Source organism: Oncorhynchus clarkii, chromosome 15, assembly GCF_045791955.1.
Source record: "Oncorhynchus clarkii lewisi isolate Uvic-CL-2024 chromosome 15, UVic_Ocla_1.0, whole genome shotgun sequence".
Classification (NCBI taxonomy): domain Eukaryota; kingdom Metazoa; phylum Chordata; class Actinopteri; order Salmoniformes; family Salmonidae; genus Oncorhynchus; species Oncorhynchus clarkii.
Window position 1 is genome coordinate 21,213,245 of NC_092161.1, and position 24,574 is coordinate 21,237,818.

A 24,574-nucleotide genomic window follows, 5' to 3' on the forward strand; every position below is an offset into this window, starting at 1 on the left:
TATGTACACACTTTATTTGAACATTTCTGAAATGCATATTGTTATATTTGGTAGCACTTGTTTTTTTCCCCTTCACCTCCAACCCCTTTAGATGCGTTGAACGGGTGTGGGTGGGGCTAGGTCTACATAAGGGTGCTAATTTAAAAAGAAACGCACAAAAGTTAGCTCAGATGTGCGAGTGCCTTTTGAATTTTCAATTCCACATCCTGAAAGTGACTGAAATGAAATACAATTTATCCCAACCCTGGTTTGAATGGCACCTACCTGGTCCATCTTTCTTCTCCTCCATCTCCTTTTGATCCTCCACTTCAACAGTAACATGAACAGCTAGATAGAAAAATAGAAAATAGAATGTTTCAACAAATTCATATTTTTTTTAAAATAAACATATCCCTTGCTGTAAAGTCACAAAGCTGCAACCCAAAGTACCTTTCCAAACAAAGGACGCTCCATTGACAACCCATTGAAAGGGTACTTTTTTGTTGCAGAACAAGTTGTTCTCTATCTAAATAGCCTATCCAATACATTGTTGTCCCCTCCCAGACCTCATGTAAAACGATTTGGCTAAACTGAGAGACCGTATTCACAGTCAGTCCAGCCGTCACATGGGATGAATTGACCATATCTAATTCAACATGGCATCCTATATTTCAGACCCAGGAATGCCTTGGCCTTGACTGGAGTTGGAGCTGGGCTGTGGGAAGGAGGGAGGGAGGGTAGAAGGGGGAAGATTTGGCGGAACTGTGGACTGGACACAGCATGGCTCCCGTTAAGGCTTCAGTAAATCGTTAAGTAGGTGCTCTTGAACAACGCAAAAAAAGGGGCACAAAATGCCCATTCATGAGTAGTCTAGAGCCTATAACATCCCGTCACAGAGGCTGAGAGAAATCCTCAGGGGGTGAAACATACACTTTAAGAAAAAAATGTTCCAGAATAGTTTTTCGGCTGCCCCCATATGAGAACCCTTTTTGGTCGCAGATAGAACGCTTTTGGGTTCCAAGTACAGCAGAACATCTACATGGAACCCAAAAGAGTTCTACCTGGAACCAAAAAGGGTTCTTCAAATCGTTCTACTACGGTGACAGCTGAAGAACCCTTTAAGATTCTAGATAGCACCTTGTGTTACAGAGTTTACTGTAACACAACAAGTGATGGACAGACAAATGGCGCGAGATGATGGGAAACATTGGGAGGCAGGGGCTTGATTCCCAGAGGAACTGCTACGCAGGTGCGCGTAACAATGGTGGCAGGTGTGAGTAATAATGAGTAAACTGGCAACTTTGAGCACTGGAGAGAGGGAGCAGGAGTAGACGTGACACTGCTAGCATATTAAATATCCTACACTGGGTTGTATTTGTCTGGTTAAACCAAACTGAATGCTGCACTCACCAATGTTTGACATTTGCACAATGTTCAATCTGGTTAAACCAGGCTAAGGTTGGAAACGGAGGAGACTGAAAGCCTAAGTCATCTGCTTTGAATGAGAACTTGGGTCCTCCTCCATACCTTCCCTCGGGTCCTCTTTCCTTGGCTTGCTGCTGCTCCCTTCAGTGTATTTCTTCCAGAAGCGGCGTTTCTCCTTGCTGCGCTCCTTCATAGCCGTCTTGGAGTCGGTGATCCAGGCATGGTACACAAACTGTGGGGAGAAAACGTTAACAGCCGCACTTATGGACTGGTGATCAAACACAATGTGTCCAGAGATTCTGTTGAAAGGATGTTTGGCTGCTTAATTGTGACACCCATCCTGCTACATACTGAACAACCGTTAAGAGATTTGATCTGGTTCATGTTGACAAACTTGCCATTGGTGAGCAAGTGTTTCATCAAAAGCAATGGGACTCAAATTAAGTTCACACACTCAAAACAAAATAGTTGAGATGAGTGTAGGAAATGTCAGGATTAGGCAGCCAAAGAGAAAATAATCTAGTCAACCAACCAGTAACTCACAGGTAAAAGCAAAAGCCATTGACAAAGTACACGATACAGTTTTAGGGGGTGTTTTGATCCAATGAAATGGAATGTAAGGGCATGTGTTTATGTCAACAGGACAAAAAATGGATTTACAATGGAATAAAGCACCCCTCAAGATGAACACCACCAACAATTACTAGTTTGAGACCAGGATTGGGGTCAGTTCCATTTTAGTTCAGTACATTTCAGTTTACTTACTGAAATTGACCCCAAACCTGCTTGAGACACAGACCAATCCCTACAGAGAATTACCCTGGAAGAAAAGCCACCACCACACATGCATATCTCTCTCCCAAAGCAACAGTTCACTGCATTTCCATGCATCATCAGCGGTGGCCATTTTGTCATGACTCAGCAGCATCTTGTGAAATGGAGCGGGGCTGTGGTCTTTGAACAGAACTTTATTGACATCGTGGTGATGTTTTGGAGTGAGAGTGGAAAATGCGTGTAACGTCGTGAGAAAGTGGCTTGGACTGGAGTGCTCAAGGGGGAAAGAGTATACACACAGCATACACAAGGGAAATACAAGATGGAGACCTAGTAGTGAGAGTACCTTGGCTGCCCTCATTATATACTGCAGAGCAGTTTTGGGCAGCTTAATGATACACTTTGGTAAAGCCAACGAGGCAGAGGCAAACTTTCGGATTGCTCTCTACAAAGGGAGGACAAAGCAGGGGTGAGAGTTAGAGAACATAACATTTGTCGCAAATAAAGGTCGAATAAACAGAAATCACGACAAAGGATGTTAGCAGTTAGTACTTAAAAAGAAAGAAAGCTGTTAAGTGCCGAAAGAACAAACAAAATCAGGGAATTAGCAAAAGAACGACTTGTTACTTGTCTGTTGTAAGAACAATTACACATTAGAAATCGGTCCAAACAGAAATAGAAGCAAGCAGTCCCTTTTACATAACCGATACAGATCAAATCAAAAACAGTCCAACTGGTTTCGCTGGACAAAATTCTATATTCTCAATGCAGGACAATGGTAAAGGGGTAATTTCCTATGTTTGAGTACCTGAAATGCAGACTTCTTGGGTGGCTCTTCCTCCTTTTTATCCTCCTCTTCCTCCTCTTCTTCACTGTCAGTCTCAAACAGGTAATAGTTACCACTTCTCACCACTGAGAAGGGAGTGAAAGACAAGGTTAAAGGTTACCTACTTACACTAGTCCACCCGTGTATTACATTGTACACACATATATGAATGTAAAGACAAACAGAAATCAGATATGGTATTAATCTTGTGTCAATAACAAATTCATGCACTCTTAGAAAAAAAGGAGCTTTCTACAACCTAAAATCATTCTTAGGCTTTTTCCATAAGAGAACCCTTGGAAGAACCATTTTTGGTTCCAGGTAGAACCCTTTTGGGTTCCATGTAAGACCATTTCCACAAAGGGTTCTACGTGGAACCAAAAATGGTTCAATCTGGAACAAAAAAGTTTTATCCTATGGGGACAGCCGGAGAACCCTTTTGGAACCCTTTTTCTAGGAGTGTTTCCTAATTTATTTACATGTAACTACAGTCACAGTATCTTATTGAATTGGAATATTGGAATATTGAAATAGAAAGGTCAAAGTTCACTCACTGGATGCATGGTCCACCCACGGCCTCCACCACTGCTTCTTTGTCTTCCCCCTGCTCTTCTCTTTGTCAGTATTTTCTTTATCTGAAAAACAACTTTTTTTTCTTGCTTTCAAAGTACTTGATGATGTGAATGGAATGTGTCTGTATATGTAATTGTTGTGGGACTGTGATGAGTGTCTTCAAACAGACTTATCATTCAATCAATGCAAAACTGTATAGGCCTACATAGAAGATCATCCAAACATGGCTGTCAGTGCACTCGTTACTCAAAGCCCACTTGCTGTCCCACCTTCATCATCCTCCTCCTCATCCTTGGCGTCTCCGCTTTCCTGCACCAAGCTCAACATCCTCTCCTTGCCTCTCTTGAACTTCTGCTGCCGACTCTTGATGCGGTCCATTCTGATTGGACACAGAGATAGAAACGTTCACAAATGACCAATAGTCTCTGACCACTGTATATTTAGGCAATAAGGCCCGAGGGGGGATGTAATAGGGGTTAGTGTTTGGCTTGGTGTCAGGATGTGTGGGGATGGAATAGGGGTTAGTGTTTGGCTTGGTGTCAAGACGTGTGTGGATAGAATAGGGGTTAGTGTTTGGTTTGGTGTCAGGATGTGTGGGGATGTAATAGGGGTTAGTGTTTGGCTTGGTGTCAGGATGTGTGGGGATGTAATAGGGGTTAGTGTTTGGCTTGGTGTCAGGATGTGTGGAGATGTAATAGGGGTTAGTGTTTGGCTTGGTGTCAGGATGTGTGGGGATGTAATAGGGGTTAGTGTTTGGCTTGGTGTCAGGACGTGTGTGGATAGAATAGGGGTTAGTGTTTGGCTTGGTGTCAGGATGTGTGGGGATGTAATAGGGGTTAGTGTTTGGCTTGGTGTCAGGATGTGTGGGGATGTAATAGGGGTTAGTGTTTGGCTTGGTGTCAGGATGTGTGGGGATGTAATAGGGGTTAGTGTTTGGCTTGGTGTCAGGATGTGTGGGGATGTAATAGGGGTTAGTGTTTGGCTTGGTGTCAGGATGTGTGGGGATGTAATAGGGGTTAGTGTTTGGCTTGGTGTCAGGATGTGTGGGGATGTAATAGGGGTTAGTGTTTGGCTTGGTGTCAGGATGTGTGGGGATGTAATAGGGGTTAGTGTTTGGCTTGGTGTCAGGATGTGTGGGGATGTAATAGGGGTTAGTGTTTGGCTTGGTGTCAGGATGTGTGGGGATGTAATAGGGGTTAGTGTTTGGCTTGGTGTCAGGATGTGTGGAGATGTTATAGGGGTTAGTGTTTGGCTTGGTGTCAGGATGTGTGGGGATGTAATAGGGGTTAGTGTTTGGCTTGGTGTCAGGACGTGTGTGGATGGAATAGGGGTTAGTGTTTGGCTTGGTGTCAGGATGTGTGGGGATGTAATAGGGGTTAGTGTTTGGCTTGGTGTCAGGATGTGTGGGGATGTAATAGGGGTTAGTGTTTGGCTTGGTGTCAGGATGTGTGGAGATGTAATAGGGGTTAGTGTTTGGCTTGGTGTCAGGATGTGTGGAGATGTAATAGGGGTTAGTGTTTGGCTTGGTGTCAGGATGTGTGGGGATGTATAGCAGCATCCACATTAATGTAGAAGTGTTTAGAAACATATTCTATTCTAATTTACAATAAAAGTGACTCTAAAATGACACAATACATTATTTACCATTAATTTCTACTGGGCACAAAATAATCTGAAACACTACCAAAACAAACAATAAACGTATCCATTCACAAGCTTGATGTAGTCATTGCGTGCTAAGAATATGGGAACAAAATACTAAACTTTGGACTACTTTAATACCCATTAAGTGAATTTGTCCAAATAATTTTGGTTCCCTAACATTTTTTTTAACCTTTATTTAACTAGGCAAGTCAGTTAAGAACAAATTATAATGCCTTCCTTGCAAGCTCTTTCCCAAATTTCCCAAGTGCTTTCCCAATGCAGTAATCAATATCAATATACAGTATAGTACTATAAAGTAAAGTACCATAAAAACACACAAGAAATAGAAATAAGAAGAACACGAGAAAGTAAGTAAGCTATATACAGGGTCAGTTCCAGGGTCAGTGCCAATACCATATTTACAATGTGTAGGGATACTGGAGTGGTAGATACTGTATGTATAAGGGTAAAGTGACTAAGCATCAGGATATATGATATACAGAGTAGCAGCAGCATATACGATGAGTATGTGAGTGTGTGTTTGTAAAGCCAGTAAGTGTGTGTGTGTGTGTGTGTGTGTGTGTGTGTGTGTGTGTGTGTGTGTGTGTGTGTGTGTGTGTGGAGACCTGTGAGTCAGCGCAAAAATTAAATAGAAGGGTCAATGGAGGTAGTCTGTGTAGACATTTTGTTAGCTATTTAGCAGTCTTGTGGCTTGGGGATAGCAGCTTTTCAGGAGCCTGTTGGTGTCAGACTTGTTGCTCCGGTACCGCTTGCCATACAGAGGCAGAGAGAACAGTCTATAGCTTTAGTGCATATTATATTTCTGTGTGTACGTCATATGTGTAATGTGTGTCTATTATATCTGTGTAGAAAATGCGCTCACTGTCTCTTCAGCAGATCCATAGACTTTTTCTCCACTTCGATCCGGGCTTTGACAGCTTTCACTATGGTCGCCTGGAACAGCTCAGCCCCTCTAACACAACAAACACAATACTTTTCATATAAATTGACAAATACATTGACTGAATAAACAGTCAACTTTGATTTTCTATAAAAAAGAACATTTGATGGTCCTTGTGAAAGTAAAGTGAATTAAAGTAAACCTTATCCCCAGGCTCCATTGAGAGAGAACTGGATAGTAGACGCGGTTAAACCAAACAGTACAATTTACCTGGAGGCCAGGATCTGTGAGGAGCGGATGTCGGCGACCACGTGCAGGAAGTAGTAGCTCATGAAAACACGGCGCTGTAGCAACAGGAAGGCAAAACAGATGCTATCCCAGATGATGCCTGCCTCGTCGCTAGGCAACTCACACTGCTTGTGGCTGTGCTGCTCAGCTGCAAGGATTTCAAAAAATATTAATAATCAAATATTTATTAATTCAATTTTTTGATTCTTTATATTTAGAAGAAAGTCAAATAAAACTTCTCAACTCAAATTATACAGTACAGTCCCCAACCCCTTCTAATGGAGTCATCATCAAGCATTTCTGAAAATGTAACTGAATAATGTTTAGTAAATCCTTTCAAGTGAGTTACATTTTTGTCACATATCAACACGAAGAAAGTGAGCTTCCAAAGGCACGCTGCTTTACATTGGTAATAGGGTCACTTACGTTTAGAATAGCCCTTTATAGTGCAGGCCAGGCTGAAGAGCTGAATGAGCCAACAGTGATCGGTGACCAGGACTTTTATGTACCCACAGGCTAGTATCTGAGGACCGAGAGGACAAACCAGTCAGCTAAAACAGGACACAGCGGCAGCCAAACACACCACAACATCTAGATTACTGTATGCTGTTGCAGAGGTCTGATCAGCTGAACTTGTCCTATCTGGCCAGCCGGCTGAACTAATCCTATATGTCCCCAATTCGTCTGCAGTATTTACCGTTAACACAATCTTTGCAAATGCGGGAACATTGCCTTAAAAAGCCTCATTGTTGATCAAGTGAGATCGGATTGAATCCTGTCCCATGTTTCAGGACAGCAGGACTGTTTTGTTTTCATTTTGAGTAGCATTGCTCTTTTGACTTTTTTTTCAATTGTTAGGCAGGTATGTGTCACCATACTGCGCCCAGAGCCTGACTTCGGCAAACTATCTTCCCGTTTGGCTCCAAAAACTCACAATAACAACTTTTGTAAATGTTGCATTCTAACTACAATCTCGTTGTCTTACTACAACGTTTGATGCCAAGATGGCTGCCCAAACTGAGTTTCCGAATTCCCAGTAATCCCAGTATTCAATAACACTGTATCTAGCTAGTGTTGCCAACACTTACCGAGAGTATGTTCTTCATGGTGATCACAAACACGTTGTAGGCAATCAGGAAGTCCCAGTAGTGCAGGATACTTTTGATTGGCTTGAGCAGCAGGTCGCCCCCGAAGAGCAGGAAGTAGAAGCAGGCCACCAGGTAGCCCATACAGAAGATGGAGATGCGCGTGGTGCCCGTGATGAAGATGATGGTGAGTACGAACCAGAAGAGGTAGCTGAACATGATCACCTTCAGCATGTCCAGGTAGGATCTGAAAGAGGGAAATTAATTAATAAAAACTTATTGAAGTGAGGGAATGACAACATTCAAAGCAAAAGTCATTTGTTTGGAATCTGTCATTGAAATCATCAAATTTGAAATTGGGTTTTGAACCAGACTATGGGGAAAGCATGCAAAGCTAACATTCAACAAAAATATATTCTGGAACAATAGATGTACAAATACAAGCTTTTATTTATCCATACAGAGATGAGCAGAGATACGTTGTGTATTTTATCCTACAACACAATATTTTCATTCATTTCAATATTACGACTTTGTTGACACATTGTCATCACTACTTGTCACCAGTTCCTGTTGTTTTTACAAGCATATGTATGTGAACTGGAGGAGCAGTGATGTCAGAGATTTTGACTGCATTTCTGATACGACCTCATGCTGACTGTTCCAAAGGGCCAGCTGTTTTAAAGAACGTTTCCCCCTTGTTCGAATCACTCACGGGACACGGTTAAAGGCTTGTTTTAACATCCCTGAGTTATCTGATACCAGGAAAGAGTGAGGGAAAGAGAGGTGAGAGCGGAAGGAAAACACAGGTGTTTGGCAATGTGCTCACTTAACTCACTTCACATGTCAAAACAATGGGAACCCAAGGAAAGTGTCTATAGGGACTTTATAATAAACACTTTGGACAGGGACTTAGAGAGATAGAATAACTTGACAGTGAATGGAATAACTTGCCTAAGACCAAACGACTCGTGCTGGCACTCTGAGAAAAACACATGGACATTAGTACATAAGGCTAACTCTTAGCCACGGGTTCGATACCTGATCAGGCACAGCCTGTGCACCAGACCTGGGCCTGGCTGGTACTGTGTTTCACATAGACTACCTGCAGTGGATGAAGTCAGGGACGGGGTTGTGCTGACTGAAGGAGGCGGCGTCCAGGTCCCTGCAGATCTCCACGTTGTCCCCGGCCAAGAGGCGCACGGCAGCCTCGTTCTCCTCCTCAAACACCTGCCTCTGCAGTGAGGCACACAGCAGCAGCATGAAGTCATCTGCGGGAGAGGACAGGAGGAGGAACAGGAAGAACAGAAAACAGGAGGATGAAGAAAAACACACTTATTTCAAGTCAATCCCAGTCCCAGCCCCAGCCCCAGTCCCAGTCCCAGTCCCAGTCCCAGTAGTAACAATCCCAATGGCAAACGCTCAGTAAATAAAGGCTGTTCTCACAGAGCAGGAACAGGGGGTTGGGCTTGGTGTGGAAGTCAGGGAAATAGAGCCACTTGATGACGTTGGAGTCTGTGGAGGATGAGGGGAACCTCCATGGGTAGTCTGGGAAAACGAGGAGAGGGAACGGATCCATTTAAACACTATTATTATACAGTCTGTTATGACCTGTGCAAGATTATGTACTAAATTTGGACGCAGCAGGTCCGGCCATAGAAGTAAATGGCCCCACATACAATATAATACAATGCAATACAAAATGATGTGTTTGATATCTTTCTGTTGCTCCACCCACCTTTGCAGGCGGCCGGTGGGAAGCCGATGCAGACAAAGTACTGGAAGGTGAGCATGCAGGCCAGGAAGCAGCTGTACTTGGGCCAGATCTCAGCAATGGCTTTTCGTCGCCGGCGGTAGATGACCGCGATCAGGCCGAAGGCATGGAGCATGGCGTAGAAGTCCATCCTCTGGCCAATCACGTTCACCGCTAACAGGAAGCATGTCTTACAATAACAATGACAATAGTTCATGTTCAGGAAGCTTTAGTCTCAAGGGACTTTTATATTGGGTCTACAGAGGGTTACGGGGTAGGAAGCACGAAGATGGAGTTCGGAAGTAGGAGTTATGTCTCAGTCATGTAGGAAACTTAGGGCTGGGCGATATGGTCAAAATATCATATCGTAATATTTTTCACATTTTTAACAGTATGGCAGTATCTGAGTAAATAAAGTTCTAACTATGTTTAATGATTAGAGCTTTACCTTAGAATGATCACAAATGAATTCTAGGTGATTTTAATGGTCTCTCTTCTGATGGTTTCATACTCAACCAAACTAGGACAAAACTACTGACAGTGAAGTAGTTGAATTTGTAGAACTAATTTAATGTAATTTAATTTAGCACTGTATCCAAATATCATTACCGGTATGGATGTGGATCCATAACGGTATACCGGTATTCATAATAAGACAACTCAACAATTACTTTAACACTCTTAACAGATATTTCAAAACAAAGATATTCTTGTAAATATTCCAACTATCGCACAAGGACAAAACATGGTCACTTTGCTATGACATCATACCTCCAGGCCGAACTTGTAGAAGAAGTAGTTGATGAAGTACTTGGCACAGTTGAGGATGCCGTCGTCGAGGTGTTGCCGGGTGATGTCATGGAAGATGGTTCTGGTGACGGGGGTGGTGAGGTTGTTACTCATGCGGTACAGGTCCTGGTGACGGTAGATGGTCACCTCGAACGCCAGCAGGGCCAGTATCAACAGGTTGTTCTGGTTGGAGATGGAGACAGATAAAGGGGACAGGGTTCAAATGACAGTGTTAATGACATGAACATATTTTCCAGTGTAGGTCTAACTCACTGTTTACAAGGATACCCCCAATCCTGGAAGGGATGACCGGGAGATGATATCAGTGTATAATGTAACATAATTACAGTAGGTGAAGGTATACGTGAGAAAGACAGGCTATCCTCTATGTGTACTGTATGTGTGTGTGTGTAGTCAGGTTCCCAGTGCAGCGTCTCTCCTCCACTCACCCTCAGGTTCTCCAGTAGGGGGGAGAACTTGCGGAGGCCCACCCAGTTGGCTGGGTCCACAGGTGCGCTGTAGAGCAGGGAGTGGGCCATCTCACTCCTCTGGGCATCCGTGTAGTTCAGAGGCTACAGACGAGAGGAAAGGAGTGTCATTAACACCCTGAACTAGTACAGCCTAGCACAACACACCAAAGTATAATGACTGTTTTAGGTCAATTACCCCGTAGAGGAGACACTCAAAGAGGAGAGAGCAAGAGGAGAGAGAGAGAGAAAGGAGATATAGAGAGAAAGGAGAGAGAGAGAGAGAGAAAGGAGAGAGAGAGAGAAAGGAGAGAGAGAGAGAGAGAGAGAGAAAGGAGAGAGAGAGAGAGAGAGAGAGAGAGAAAGAGAGAGAAAGGAAAGAGAGAGAGAGAGAGAGAGAGAGAGAAAGGAGAGAGAGAGAGAGAGAGAGAGAGAGAGAGAGAGAGAGAGAGAGAGAGAGAGAGAAAGGAGAGAGAGAGAAAGGAGAGAGAGAAAGGAGATAGAGAGAAAATAAATTTTGAGGAAAGATCAGAAGTTAAACATACTGTACAGCCTGCACACATACACACCCACTCCCCCTTTCCACAAACCCACACACACCCACTCCCCCTTTCCACAAACCCACACACACCCACTTCCCCTTTCCACCAACCCACCATGGAGCAGTTGTTGGAGTACGTAGAGGGGTTTATAGAGGTGAGTTGGTAGAGCATCTTGCAGACTATGATGACACAGGTCCAGACGGTACAGACGCTGGAGGCCAGGGGCCTGAACTGACTGAAGGGCAGGGCGAACGCCCAACTCACCAGGAACACGTAGTTGAACAGAGACACCTGGAGAACAGATTCAGTCAAAAGACACCTTAACGTTCTCAAGGTAGAGTATGTGTTCTGAAAATACAGTGTGACTGTCCATACATGGGATCTTGAAAGCCTATTTTGATGGCGGGGGAGAGTTGTCTGTTACAATGTGAAGACCATTTAGAGAGATCAAGTGTGAAGTGATGAGACTGTGCACACACAATTGATTAACAGTCAGCGATTGTGAGGACTGTTAGCATCTCATGCTAGTGTTCTCATTGCAATCTTTGTGAGAAAGCGGCTGAATAGGTCGGCTCACCTCTTTGATGGAGACCCAGAGGATGTAAGAGGAGACAATCTTGATGATGTGGAGCTCCAGGAGCCACCAGACGGTCAGCTGCAGCTGCTGGAAGTACTGCAGGAACTTGAGGAAGAGCACCGTGAGGCGGTCCACCACCAGATACCACTTACTCCTCAGGTCTGGGAGAGGAGGGTGAGTGGGAAAGACACACAGAGAAATAGAGAAAGAGAGATACAGAGAGAGAGAGAGAGACAGTGAGAGAGAGAGAGATACAGCGAGAGGGAGAGTGGGAAAGACACACAGAAAGAGAGCGAGAGAGATGGAGAGAGCGACAGAGAGAGAGAGCGAGAGAGACACACAGAGAGAGAGAGACAGAGAGAGGGAGAGAGACAGAGAGAACGAGACAGAGAGAGAGAGACAGAGACAGAGACAGACATAGAGAGAGAAACAAATAGAGAGAGACAGAGAGACAGAGAGAGACACAGAGAGACACACAGAGAGTGAGAGAGACACAGGGAGACAGAGAGAGAGAGAGACAGAGAGAAAGAAAAAGAGACAAAGAGAGAGAGAGACACCGAGAGAGAGAGAGAGAGAGAGAGAGACACAGAGAGTGACAGAGAGACACACACAGAGAAGGAGAGCGACACACAGAGAGAGAGACACAGAGAGAGAAAAACAGAGAGAGAGAGACACAGAGAGACACAGAGAGAGACAGAGAGAGACAGAGAGAGATAGAGGGACAGAGAGAGAGAGAGAGACAGAGCGAGAGAGAGAGAGTGACAGAGCGAGAGAGAGAGAGAGCGAGACACACACAGAGAAAGAGAGAGATACAGAGAGATAGAGAGACACAGAGAGTGACAGAGACACACAGAGAGAGAGAGCGACACACACAGAAGATAGAAAGATCGACACACAGAGTAGAGAGACAGAGAGAGAAAGACACAGAGAGATAGAGGCACAGAGAGACACAGAGAGAGAGAGCCAGAGAGAGACAGAGAGAGAGAGCGACAGAGAGACAGAGAGATAGAGAGAGCACTTCACGTTAATGGGTAGAAATGGAAACACTTTGTTCAAGAGCACACCTGAGGTTGTTTGCAGTCAATTGTCAAGCATTATTAAGGCATAGACACATCACTCTGTAAATGGGGACATAAAGCTCGCTTGCCTACAGTACACAGACGGGGACCCCGTTCCAAGTGCAGCGCATTAGACAGTGAGCCAGAATACCACTAGAGGGTGCTGTTCAATTTGAATGGTGGTGGATGGCGAACAACGTGGAAAGATCATTCAGTTCTCAACAGTCAGTATAGAGTGTCATCTGGCATGATGCTTTACAAACAAGTGATACTCTCATCTAACCTTGCAATACCCTTTCACAACCACAAGCAAACCTTTTCAGATCCAACTCTCTGATAGCGAACAGCAGGGCAGATATGATCAGTGTCTTCATAACAGGAGCAGACAGAAGTAAATCACACAGACACCTCTGACAGACACACTTGTGTCACTTGTACATGTGATTTACTCCCCTCGGCTATGTGAGACTGGGCTGAGTGGATTTCAGCACATTCTGGGAACTGTGGCAGTATGTGTCATCACAAACACACCCACACACACAAACACCTTTAACATATTCAAATTCATTCTTACATCAGCAGGAAACAGATGTTGAACAGCCCAAGCAGTGTTCTGTAAAGACTCTGAGACAGCGTCAGGGTTCACACACACACACACACACACAAACACACACACACACACACACACACACACACACTAGAGCTGGGTCAATAAACCGAAAATGATCGACACCGACCATAACAATCATTTATCGAAGGCATTTCACTGAAAAATTTGAATTTAATTTAGTCAAAAGTTTGGACACACCTACTCATTCAAAGGTTTTTCTTCATTTTTTTAAATAATTTTCTACATGGTAGAATAATAGTGAAGACATCAAAACTATGAAATAACACATATGGAATCATGTAGTAACCAAAAAAGTGTTAAACAAATGTAAATATATTTTAGATTCTTCAAAGTAGCCAACCTTTGCCTTGATGACAGCTTGCACACGCTTGGCCGTCTCTCAACCAGCTTCACCTGGAATGATTTTCCAACAGCTTTGAAGGAGTTCCCACATATGCTGAGCACTTGTTGGCTGCTTTTCCTTCAATCTGCAGTCCAACTCAATCCAAACCATCTCATTTGGGTTGAGGTTGGGTGATTGTGGGGGACAATCCCCTGTACTCTACCCAATTGAGATGGTTTGGGATGAGTTGGACTGCAGAGTAAAGGAAAAGCAGCCAACAAGTGCTCAGCATATATGGGAACTCCTTGACGACATTTTGGAAAAGCATTCCAGGTGAAGCTGGTTAAGAGAATGCCAAGAGTGTGCAAAGCTCCCATTAAGGCAAAGCGTGGCTACTTTGAAGAATCTGAAATATATTTTAATTTGTTTAATACTTTTTTGGTTGCTACATATTTTCATATATGTTATTTAATAGTTTTGATGTCTTCACTATTATTCTACAATGTAGAAAATAGTCCAAATAAAGAAAAACCTTTTGTCTATTACTGCGCTGTACTTTGTCATGTATTTGTACATTTTATGTTGACCCCAGGATGAGTAGCTGCTGCATGTGTAGTAGCTAATGGAATTATAATAAACTAAACACACTGTCAAACAGAGGAAGAATTCTTCTCACTCACTAGACAATCAAAGCCAAATGAAGTTAGACAGCATCAAATTAACACACCATTCACTCTGAAAAGACTACTAGAGAATTAGATGGCATGTAGTCTCTCCACTGTATGGGAGATCCACAACCCAAATCCTCCATAGTTACTATGGCTAGCAACGTAGCGTTTGGCTATTGCATAAAGCACAGTGTAACAATAATGAGAACCTATGAGAAAATACCTCGGAGAAAAAGGTGTATTCAGGGTACCATAATACAATGATACATCCTAGAGGTGCATGGCTATGACTAAACACGGCTTCCAAGCCTGTTAGTTCATCAAACAAGTCTAGACAATTTCATTCCCATCTGTTTACTGTCTTCCTCTCTCTCCGTGCCTGATTCACGTCACTCCAATAAAGCCCTAGCGTATTGGGATATGTCACAATCACATCAATTATTTTATTACACTCCAACAAAATACAAAGTCTATGTACTTGGCAAATTATTCATACGGATTACCTAGCGGGATACGTCAAAATCAAAACATATCAACTGTTTAATAGGTTACCCCCGCCAACGTACAATGTTTACTTATCAAATTATTCCAGGTGATAAATTATTTTATATGAAGGCTTCTGAATGAGATACATCAACTTTTATTGGACGAATGAAGGTGCTTGCAAACTGATCCAACATTTTGTGATATTCACAAAAGGTTTATTTGTTATCCCTGTGCATGTGTGGCATGTGCATGTCTGTGTGAGTCTGTCTGTACCTGACATCTCATCGACCGGAGACTCTGGTTGTGCTTTGGGGGGGCAGGGGTAGCTCTCCGCCTTGCTGCAGTGCTCCAGTGGTTCTTCATACCTTCTCATCTCCTCCTCCTCCTCCTCCTCATATCTTCTATTCACCTCCTTCTTATCCTCCTCTTCCAGCTGCACCTTCTCCCCAGCCTCCTCCTCTTTGGTGGTCACAGTGAGGGTGGGTTTGATCAGAGAGATGTCTGCCAGACTGCCATCTAGGTGCACCAGCCTGGGAATGGAGAATAGAAAATAACAATAATATATATATATATATATATACAGTGGGGCAAAAAAGTATTTAGTCAGCCACCAATTGTGCAAGTTCTCCCACTTAAAAAGATGAGAGAGGCCTGTAATTTTCATCATAGGTACACTTCAACTATGACAGACAAAATGAGAAAAAAATCCAGAAAATCACATTATAGGATTTTTAATGAATTTATTTGCAATTTATGGTGGAAAATAAGTATTTGGTCAATAACAAAAGTTTATCTCAATACTTTGTTATATACCCTTTGTTGGCAATGATAGAGGTCAAACGTTTTCTGTAAGTCTTCACAAGGTTTTATTTTGGTCCAATCCTCCATGCAGATCTGCTCTAGGGCAGTGATGTTTTGGGGCTGTTGCTGGGCACCACTGTATATACATATACATATACATATATATATGTAGTGCACCAGTCAAAAGTCTGGACACACCTACTCATTCAAGGGGTTTTCTATATTTTTACTATGTTCTACATTGTAGAATAATAGTGAAGACATCAAAACTATGAAATATCACATATGGAATCATGTAGTAACTAAAAAGTGTTAAACAAATCAAAATATATTTATATTTGAGATTCTCCAAGAAGGAGAGTGATGGAGTGCTGCATCAGATGATCTGGCCCCCACAATCATCCAACCTCAACCCAAATGAGATGGTTTGGATTGAGTTGGACTGCAGATTGAAGGAAAAGCAGCCAACAAGTGCTCAGCATATGTGGAAACTCCTTCAAGGCTGTTGGAAAATCATTCCAGGTGAAGCTGGTTGAGAGACGGCCAAGCGTGTGCAAGCTGTCATCAAGGCAAAGGGTGGCTACTTTGAAGAATCTAAAATATATTTACATTTGTTTAACACTTTTTTGGTTACTACATGATTCCATGTGTTGTTTCATAGTTATGATGTCTTCACTATTATTCTACCATGTACACAATAAGAAAAATAAAGAAAAAATTAGTAGTCCGAACTTTTCACTGGTACTGTATATATATACACATATATATATTTATCTGAAATGTTTATCCAAAGCATGCATACATTTTTTGTTTAGGTGTCCCTAGCGGGAATCAATAATTGGCATTGCAATCTGCCATGCTCTAGCAACTGAGCCACGCAGGACCAGAATAGAAACAGAATTACTAGAATGGACAAAGCCTCTAATTCTAGTTCTATGGGAGAGACTGTCAGGCTGGATCCCTGTAGTTATTAAGAGAGTACTTGTTCTGTCTCCTTCCCTTCATGACCACTGATCTCAAAGTGACAGGTGTAAACAACAGAGAGACCTATCCAGTCCATAGGCCTTTTCCTTCTCTTAACATCTGACAAGTTCTGTACTGTTCTGTACCTTAAAAATGATTCCAACTTATGGAGAGCTCATTTACCATTCACTCGCAATCTCCCAAATCAAAATATATGCTTTCAATAAAAGATTATGGGATGACATTGCATTGCATTCCACCCATACTTGCACCTTGTGCAGTGATACACGTAAAACACCGTTCAGAGGTGTGTAGTTAGTGTTTTAACTTGACACCATGTCAGAGTTAGATGGAAATGGGTCAGAGTGAAAGACTAGGGAGGCTATACAGTAAAACAGAGGGCTTGCCCAGGCAAGCAGCTAATGTCTGAAGCAGCAAGGCACCACTTAGTCATCCTGAACTATGGGCTGTTTTCCCTCCACAATGAGGGAAAACATGGTATGTACTTAGAATCCCTTATGGACAACTAACACTATTGAAATAATTAGAGATGTTTTGATGATAGAGAAGGTGAATGACAACATATTCTGAAGGTTAAGGCCAGCTTTACATAGCTTTCCATGGTGAGGGCTTGGGTATGTTTGTGTGTGTGTGTGTGTGTCTGTGTGTGTGTGTGTGTTTGTGTGTGTATGCATGTGCATACAAGATAAACACAACCAAGTTAGCTAAAGCTAAAACAGGTGCCCTAAAGCTAGTGGTACAACAGGCAACAAGTAAAGGATTGAACACGAGCAGACAAAGAGAAAGGGGGGTCACAGTTCAACTGCCAGCCAGCAGGGGCATGGAGAATGGATAGCCATGGTAGATTTCACACATCAATTAAAGAAAACCTTTGCGGGACAGTGTGGACAGTTTTAATTCAATTAGAGGCTCGTACAGAAACTACCATCCAGGCAAAATTGCTGATACAAAAATAACTACAATACAATTTCACTGTATGTCAATTGGGATCATGAGAAGTTGTATAGGTAAAAAGGCATCTGCGGCAATCACTTCAAGTGTATCTGATTTGGAAAACTACCATCCATTGTCAGAATTCACTCGTACCAGGTTTGCCTCAAATATGACACATTTGTTGAAGAAAAATAGCACGGATATTGATTGAATTAGAGCTTGAGTTGATTGATCATGGGGTGGAGTGACCCTTGGTCAAATCATTTTGAATTCTGCGAGACTTTGTGGTCTCAGTGGGATCAGGTGGGAAAACAAGCTATTCCATTGACACTGCTGGAGAGTCCAACCTTACTTTCCGGACACCACATCATAGAGATAGACTCTAGTGCCCAAAAGCCTGTCATAGCATGGGCAGCGCCATTGAGGACTTTCATGTTGAAATAGTCAACTGGGTGGGACTTCCTATGGGTTAAGGAAGGGTCACATAATTCCATCCAGGTCACTAGTGAGGAAACATTTCACAACTGTAGCTGGCAGTAAATTGCCAACCGTGGCTTTATAACTGATCAAACAATACACTCTAGGTGGCAACACGCACCCTTTCAGTTAGTTTACCAACTCCTAGAAGTAGTAGAAGAAGAAAATGGACTACTTCAAAATGGATATAGCCTCAGTGGCACTGCCCATGCTCTCATTGACATAATGGGACAGATACAATGATGCTATGTCTATCTAAGTCTATGTGTGAGACCCACCTAGTGATTGTGCTCTTCTGTTTGTCAGCCACCGTCTTGATGTCAGTGAGCAGGAGGAAGTGCTGGTGGAAGTAGTGCAGGTGGAGGATGCAGACCAACAGGAAGGAGGTGGGGATGAAGATCCGCATGAACAGAGCCGGGACAGAGAACTTCTCCAGGCCCAGGTCCTCCAGTCTACACAGGGAGAGATAGGGAGAGACAGGGAGAGGAGGGAGAGACAGGGAGAGACAGGGAGAGGAGGGAGAGACAGGGGGAGGAGGGAGAGACAGGGAGAGGAGGAAGAGACAGGGGGAGGAGGGAGAGACAAGGGGAGAAGGGAGAGACGGGGAGGAGGGAGAGACAGGGGAGGAGAGAGAGACAGGGAGAGATAGGGAGAGACAGGGAGAGGAGGGAGAGACAGGGAGAGGAGGGAGAGACAGTGAGAGGAGGGAGAGACAGGGAGAGACAGGGAGAGGAGGGAGAGACAGGGGGAGGAGGGAGAGACAGGGAGAGGAGGAAGAGACAGGGGGAGGAGGGAGAGACGGGGAGGAGGGAGAGACAGGGGAGGAGAGAGAGACAGGGGAGGAGAGAGAGACAGGGGGAGGAGCGAGAGACAGGGGGAGGAGGAAGAGACAGGGGGAGGAGGGAGAGACAGGAGGAGAAGGGAGAGATGGGGAGGAGGGAGAGACAGGGGAGGAGAGAGAGACAGGGGGAGGAGAGTGGTCAACACAGAATGGTGGTAAAGACACATACACCCACACATTCACAAACAGGTGTGTTTGTGCATACAGGCAAGCACACACACACACACACATACGCACACACACACACACACATACACATGCACACACATTCTCTCTCTCTCTCTCTCTCTCTCTCTCTCTCTCTCTCTCTCTCTCTCTCTCTCTCTCTCTCTCTCTCTCTCTCTCTCTCTGTCTACTCACTTGTCTTTGCTCATGCCGGTCATGTTGGACCAGACGTGGATGGAGGAGTCAAATTGGAAGGTGTAGACCAGGATGAGGACCAGCATGGTGTAGAACACCACAGACATCCAGAAGTACTTCAGCATCCTCCTCCACCACTCATAGTGCACCTGATGACCAGAGAGGTAGGCTTTTACAAACCTACAACTTATATTCCAAAAACACAATCCTATATATACCTTCATAGGACCATTCACTATTTTTAGTACGTGTAGTACAGAAATGGTGAATGTGGAGTGCAAGTGATTTAGTTTCCCCCCGTAGTGCAGAACCAAAGGAAAAGTCCCATAAGACTCATCAACGCTGGGTTAGATCAAAAACCTGCACAGAGCCAGCCAGAGCGGAAGGTACAGTAAGCCCACAGTAACAGTACCTGGTAGCAGGCCACGCAGAAGAGGAGCAGCATCATGTAGATAATCTTGTACATGACGATGCGTCCCTGGAAGCTGACGAAGAAGAACATGCCAGCGCAGATGTAGATCCAGTACTTGTTCAGCATGGCCGTGAGCGTGTTGCCTAGCACCTGCATCATCTCCCTGTGGCCACCGCTCTCATCCACCTCCTCCTCCTTCTCTGTAGGAAACACAGGGGAGGGAAGAGCTGAAACAACGACAACAGCCACGATGACAACAGAGGGATAACACAGCTACGTCTAAATATTTTTTTTTTCTCCATTTTGTTAAGCTTTTTTTTAATGATTGTCTTTCTTGACACCTGTGAGGTTATTCACATAGAGTAGAATCCTAATTCAAGACACATGCTAATATTTGGTTTATATCATGAATTGATGTCAACTGGAGATGTGAAAGTTTGCATTACATGCCTTCATCTAGAACTGTACCTACTCTCACCAGGAACTCTCAGACAGACATACAGACAGACAGACGAACAGACGGACAGACAGACGGACTGACGGACGGACTGACTAACAAACAGATGGACAGACAGACGAACAGACGAACGAACAGACGGACTGACAGACAGATGGCCAGACAGACAGACAGACAGACAGACAGACAGACAGACAGACAGAATGACTTACTGACAGACCAACAGACAGAGGGACAGACGAACAGACGGACTGGCTGATTGACTGACTGACAGACTGACAGACTCACCGTTCTTGTGGGCATGGATGACCCTGATGTCCAATAGCACCTCCTCTTCTCTCTGGCTCTCCTTCCTCTCTGTCAACGCCTGTCTCAGCAGCAGCCAGAAACTCAGCAGACACAGCATCTTGGAGCCCAGTTCCCGGAAGGGCACCTCTTTCTTTAAGAAGAGCCCAGGCACGGGGTGGAGGATCTCGAAGCTCCAGATGTACTGGAGGATGATCAACAGGTTCCCATAGAACACCATGAAGGGGGACGTGATCATGGCGTACTTGCGTCGGTCACGCACCATCCACAGAGTGCACGACCAGATGAGGAACACAAAGGTCAGCCAACTCACATAGGTGATACTCCACGCCTGGAGAGGGAGTGAGGGAAGGGGAGATGGGGAGGGAGGAGAGAGAGAGAGAGAGAGAGAGAGAGAGAGAGAGAGAGAGAGAGAGAGAGAGAAAAAGCTAGATCATCAAGCCACTCACATTAGGAACTGACACTGTGAATAATAGTTAAGCATCACATATCATTGGTGTCACTGGTGTTACTAAAGGAATCACTTTAGCGAGATCAGCCGGTGTCCTAGACTGGTTACTCAATATCCTTTAAACAGCAGATCAAATGAAGTGATCTGAGACATATGAAAAACAGAGTGCAGAGTTGTTTCTAGAGAGAGGGAAGCCTTCTACACATCCCCCCCCACCACCACCTTTCAACCTTCCAGGGACCTCAGCAGGGCTCCATTAACTAACTACCAATGGAGAAAGAACCTACCTGCGGTGTATAAGGTTAAACAATAGGAGCACCCCCAGCCCTACCCCGCCCCCTGCTGCTCTCTGAAGTCCAATATCAGTTTGGGAACTACATGGTACACATTACCCAGGGTCCACAGGGGCTGGCTTTAAGCTGTCACCACTAATTGCTAGATTGGCCACCGGGAAGCTGTGTGTGCATGTGTGTATCCTGAAGCCCCCGCCGTCGTCTGGGACTGAAAAGGCAGACTGTTCCTTGCTCATCTGACAGACATAACGGACACACACACGACTCACCATCATTGCGATGAGAGCACAGATGTAGCTTTGCTTCATGATGAACCTGAAGGTCGTTACCGCGGCGTTTGCTCGTGGCGATCCCCCCTCCTCCACTGGCGCAGTCGCCATCGCCCCTCCCGCCATCTCTTCTTCCGAACCCTCGCCACGCACCCCGGCCACCTCATACACACTGCTGTCCTTTCTCTCTGCTGGAGGGGTGGAAAGGGAGGAAGGAGGGAGAGAGCTGTCAGCATCTCAACAACTGGATGTGAATCATCCTCTAATAGTTGCTGTCAGCCTTGAGAAGCAAAGCCTTCTCTTTTTCACACTCCTTGTGATTTTCCAATTTTCCAGTGCTGCTGTTTTCCAGCACGAGATGTGTGTGTGTGGCAGGTTGACGGTGGTAGGCCGAACTGAGCAACTACCGTTAGATGAGCCAGCTTTTCATTTTTTGGTCTTCATTTAAGGTTTAGGGTAAGACATTAGGGTTACCAGTGTGGTTAAGGTGAGGGTTAAGGCCAGGTTTGATGACTTGTGGCTGTGCCAGCTAGTGACCACTCTGCATTGCTGCCTCCAGGGCAAAATTCATGGCAATAAATGCCAACCTGTGTTATTTCCAGTATGTGGGCGATACTAACCCAGGTCTGGCCCTTGTTGGTCTGGTTTGTACTGCGGTGTGGAGTACTGGTCCAGTCCCAGCGGCCCGCTGGTGGGGACATAGTCCGGACGAGACCCGTTGGAGGTTACTATCAACACCTGGGGTAGAAAGAAACACACTTAGCGGGGAGATTCAGAATAGCGGGAGTACGTTTATGTATGCGTTATCATCATTGTTTTTGCTTGTCCAATAGCTTTTATTTATTTGATATTTGTTGGATGAATTACGTCTGATTGGGTCTGTTTCCAAGCACCTCAAAAACTCTCAAAACGAGGTAATATATTTTGCATCATGTTACAAGTTACAACATATAAAAAGGAATAGCCGACTAACCTCAGACGTGCCGTATCCATCTTGGGTGGAAATGAGCTAGAAAAAAAGAACATCTAATTAAGACTGCATTCATACGATACTCAATGTTTGCTTACAAACACATGACCAGTGACAATATTGGCACTCACATCACCTTACACATGGACATTACAGGACATTGTAGGGCCATGAAAGAATATAGTACCCTACAGTACAGTACAGGTGTGTGTAATATTACTACACTACAGTACAGGTGTGTGTAATATTACTACAGTACAGTACAGGTGTGTGTAATATTACTACAGTACAGTACAGGTGAGTGTAATATTACTACAGTACAGGAGTGTAATATTACTACAGTACAGTACAGGTGTGTAATATTACTACAGTACATGTGAGTGTAATATTACTACAGTACAGGACAGGTGAGTGTAATATTACTACAGTACCGTACAGGTGTGTGTAATATTACTACAGTACAGTACAGGTGTGTGTAATATTACTACAGTACAGTACAGGTGTGTGTAATATTACTACAGTACAGTACAGGTGTGTGTAATATTACTACAGTACAGTACAGGTGTGTGTAATATTACTACAGTACAGTACATGTGTGTGTAATATTACTACAGTACAGTACAGGTGTGTAATATTACTACAGTACAGTACATGTGTGTGTAATATTACTACAGTACAGTACAGGTGTGTGTAATATTACTACAGTACAGTACAGGTGTGTGTAATATTACTACAGTACAGTACAGGTGTGTGTAATATTACTACAGTACAGTACAGGTGTGTGTAATATTACTACAGTACAGTACAGGTATGTGTAATATTACTACAGTACAGTACAGTACAGGTGTGTGTAATATTACTACAGTACAGTACAGGTGTGTGCAATTTACTACAGTACAGTACAGGTGTGTGTAATATTACTACAGTACAGTACATGTGTGTGTAATATTACTACAGTACAGTACAGGTGTGTGTAATATTACTACAGTACAGGTGTGTGTAATATTACTACAGTACAGGTGTGTGTAATATTACTACAGTACATGTGTGTGTAATATTACTACAGTACAGTACAGGTGTGTGTAATATTACTACAGTACAGTAAAGGTGTGTGTAATATTACTACAGTACAGTACAGGTGTGTGTAATATTACTACAGTACAGTACAGGTGTGTGTAATATTACTACAGTACAGTACAGGTGTGTGTAATATTACTACAGTACAGTAAAGGTGTGTGTAATATTACTACAGTACAGTACAGGTGTGTGTAATATTACTACAGTACAGTAAAGGTGTGTGTAATATTACTATAGTACAGTACAGGTGTGTGTAATATTACTACAGTACAGTACAGGTATGTGTAATATTACTACAGTACAGTACAGATGTGTGTAATATTACTATAGTACAGTACAGATGTGTGTAATATTACTACAGTACAGGTGTGTGTAATATTACTACAGTACAGTACAGGTGTGTGTAATATTACTACAGTACAGTACAGATGTGTGTAATATTACTACAGTACAGGTGTGTGTAATATAACTACTGTACATAGTCAGGATGTCTGTGTACATGTCTCTCATCTGTGTAGTGAGTCATCCTCCACAGCTTCGTAAAATCCAACCATTTCCAAGAACTGTGGATGTGAGGAAGAATATGCAGGTTTCCTCTGTGTCAATTTAGTTTGACGCATGCTGAATGAGTGACTCATTCAGTAAATATGGATACGCCCATGTTTTGAACCACAAATTAAAATACCCCTTTCAATTATAAAAATACAGTTCAACACAGCTACACCAAAATGGTAGTGGTTTTACAGTAGACCCTATACAGTTAGACAGCCACCATGTTGGTACAGTGTGGATTCTGTAATGGAGTGCACAGTGTACCACAGGGCCCTGAACAGAAATGGCGTCAGTGTTACCGCAAAGTTAACTCACCATGTACCTCAGGGGCCCTGCCCCAATATGGCCACCGTGTTACAGTAACTTTAACTCACCATGTCTGTGGGGTCCTGGAGCCAAAGGCGTATAAGCGTGGCCAGGGTGTAGTAGAGCACCAGCAGCATGATGGGGTTGACATAGTGGTGCCAGGCCAGCGCCGGGTTGACCCGGAACATCCAGGTGTAGGAACAGTCAGTCTGTACCACCGACGAGATGCCAAACAGACTGGTGGAGGGAAGAAGGTGAGAGGCAGGGGAGGACGGGGGGATGGAGAGGGGGAGAAAG

At 43.9% G+C, this 24,574-nt stretch overlaps 1 protein-coding gene across 1 annotated transcript in view; it reads right to left on the bottom strand.

Moving 5' to 3' along the window:
• LOC139367035 (piezo-type mechanosensitive ion channel component 2-like) overlaps positions 1 to 24,574 on the bottom strand; it is a 137,496-nt gene that overhangs the window by 13,809 nt on the left and 99,113 nt on the right. Inside the window, exons 8-32 of the mRNA XM_071104971.1 lie at positions 24,346 to 24,514; positions 22,346 to 22,381; positions 21,993 to 22,110; positions 21,373 to 21,563; positions 20,342 to 20,690; positions 19,597 to 19,796; positions 19,185 to 19,333; positions 18,262 to 18,435; positions 15,062 to 15,318; positions 11,624 to 11,784; positions 11,161 to 11,337; positions 10,487 to 10,609; positions 10,020 to 10,220; positions 9,234 to 9,438; positions 8,942 to 9,043; positions 8,601 to 8,766; positions 7,499 to 7,742; positions 6,837 to 6,933; positions 6,393 to 6,558; positions 6,105 to 6,194; positions 3,847 to 3,956; positions 3,559 to 3,639; positions 2,987 to 3,090; positions 1,507 to 1,636; positions 265 to 327 (exon numbers count right to left, since the gene is read on the bottom strand). Coding sequence (XP_070961072.1) covers positions 265 to 327; positions 1,507 to 1,636; positions 2,987 to 3,090; positions 3,559 to 3,639; positions 3,847 to 3,956; positions 6,105 to 6,194; positions 6,393 to 6,558; positions 6,837 to 6,933; positions 7,499 to 7,742; positions 8,601 to 8,766; positions 8,942 to 9,043; positions 9,234 to 9,438; positions 10,020 to 10,220; positions 10,487 to 10,609; positions 11,161 to 11,337; positions 11,624 to 11,784; positions 15,062 to 15,318; positions 18,262 to 18,435; positions 19,185 to 19,333; positions 19,597 to 19,796; positions 20,342 to 20,690; positions 21,373 to 21,563; positions 21,993 to 22,110; positions 22,346 to 22,381; positions 24,346 to 24,514 — 3,863 coding nt within the window. The remainder of the gene's footprint in view (positions 1 to 264; positions 328 to 1,506; positions 1,637 to 2,986; positions 3,091 to 3,558; positions 3,640 to 3,846; positions 3,957 to 6,104; positions 6,195 to 6,392; positions 6,559 to 6,836; positions 6,934 to 7,498; positions 7,743 to 8,600; positions 8,767 to 8,941; positions 9,044 to 9,233; positions 9,439 to 10,019; positions 10,221 to 10,486; positions 10,610 to 11,160; positions 11,338 to 11,623; positions 11,785 to 15,061; positions 15,319 to 18,261; positions 18,436 to 19,184; positions 19,334 to 19,596; positions 19,797 to 20,341; positions 20,691 to 21,372; positions 21,564 to 21,992; positions 22,111 to 22,345; positions 22,382 to 24,345; positions 24,515 to 24,574) is intronic.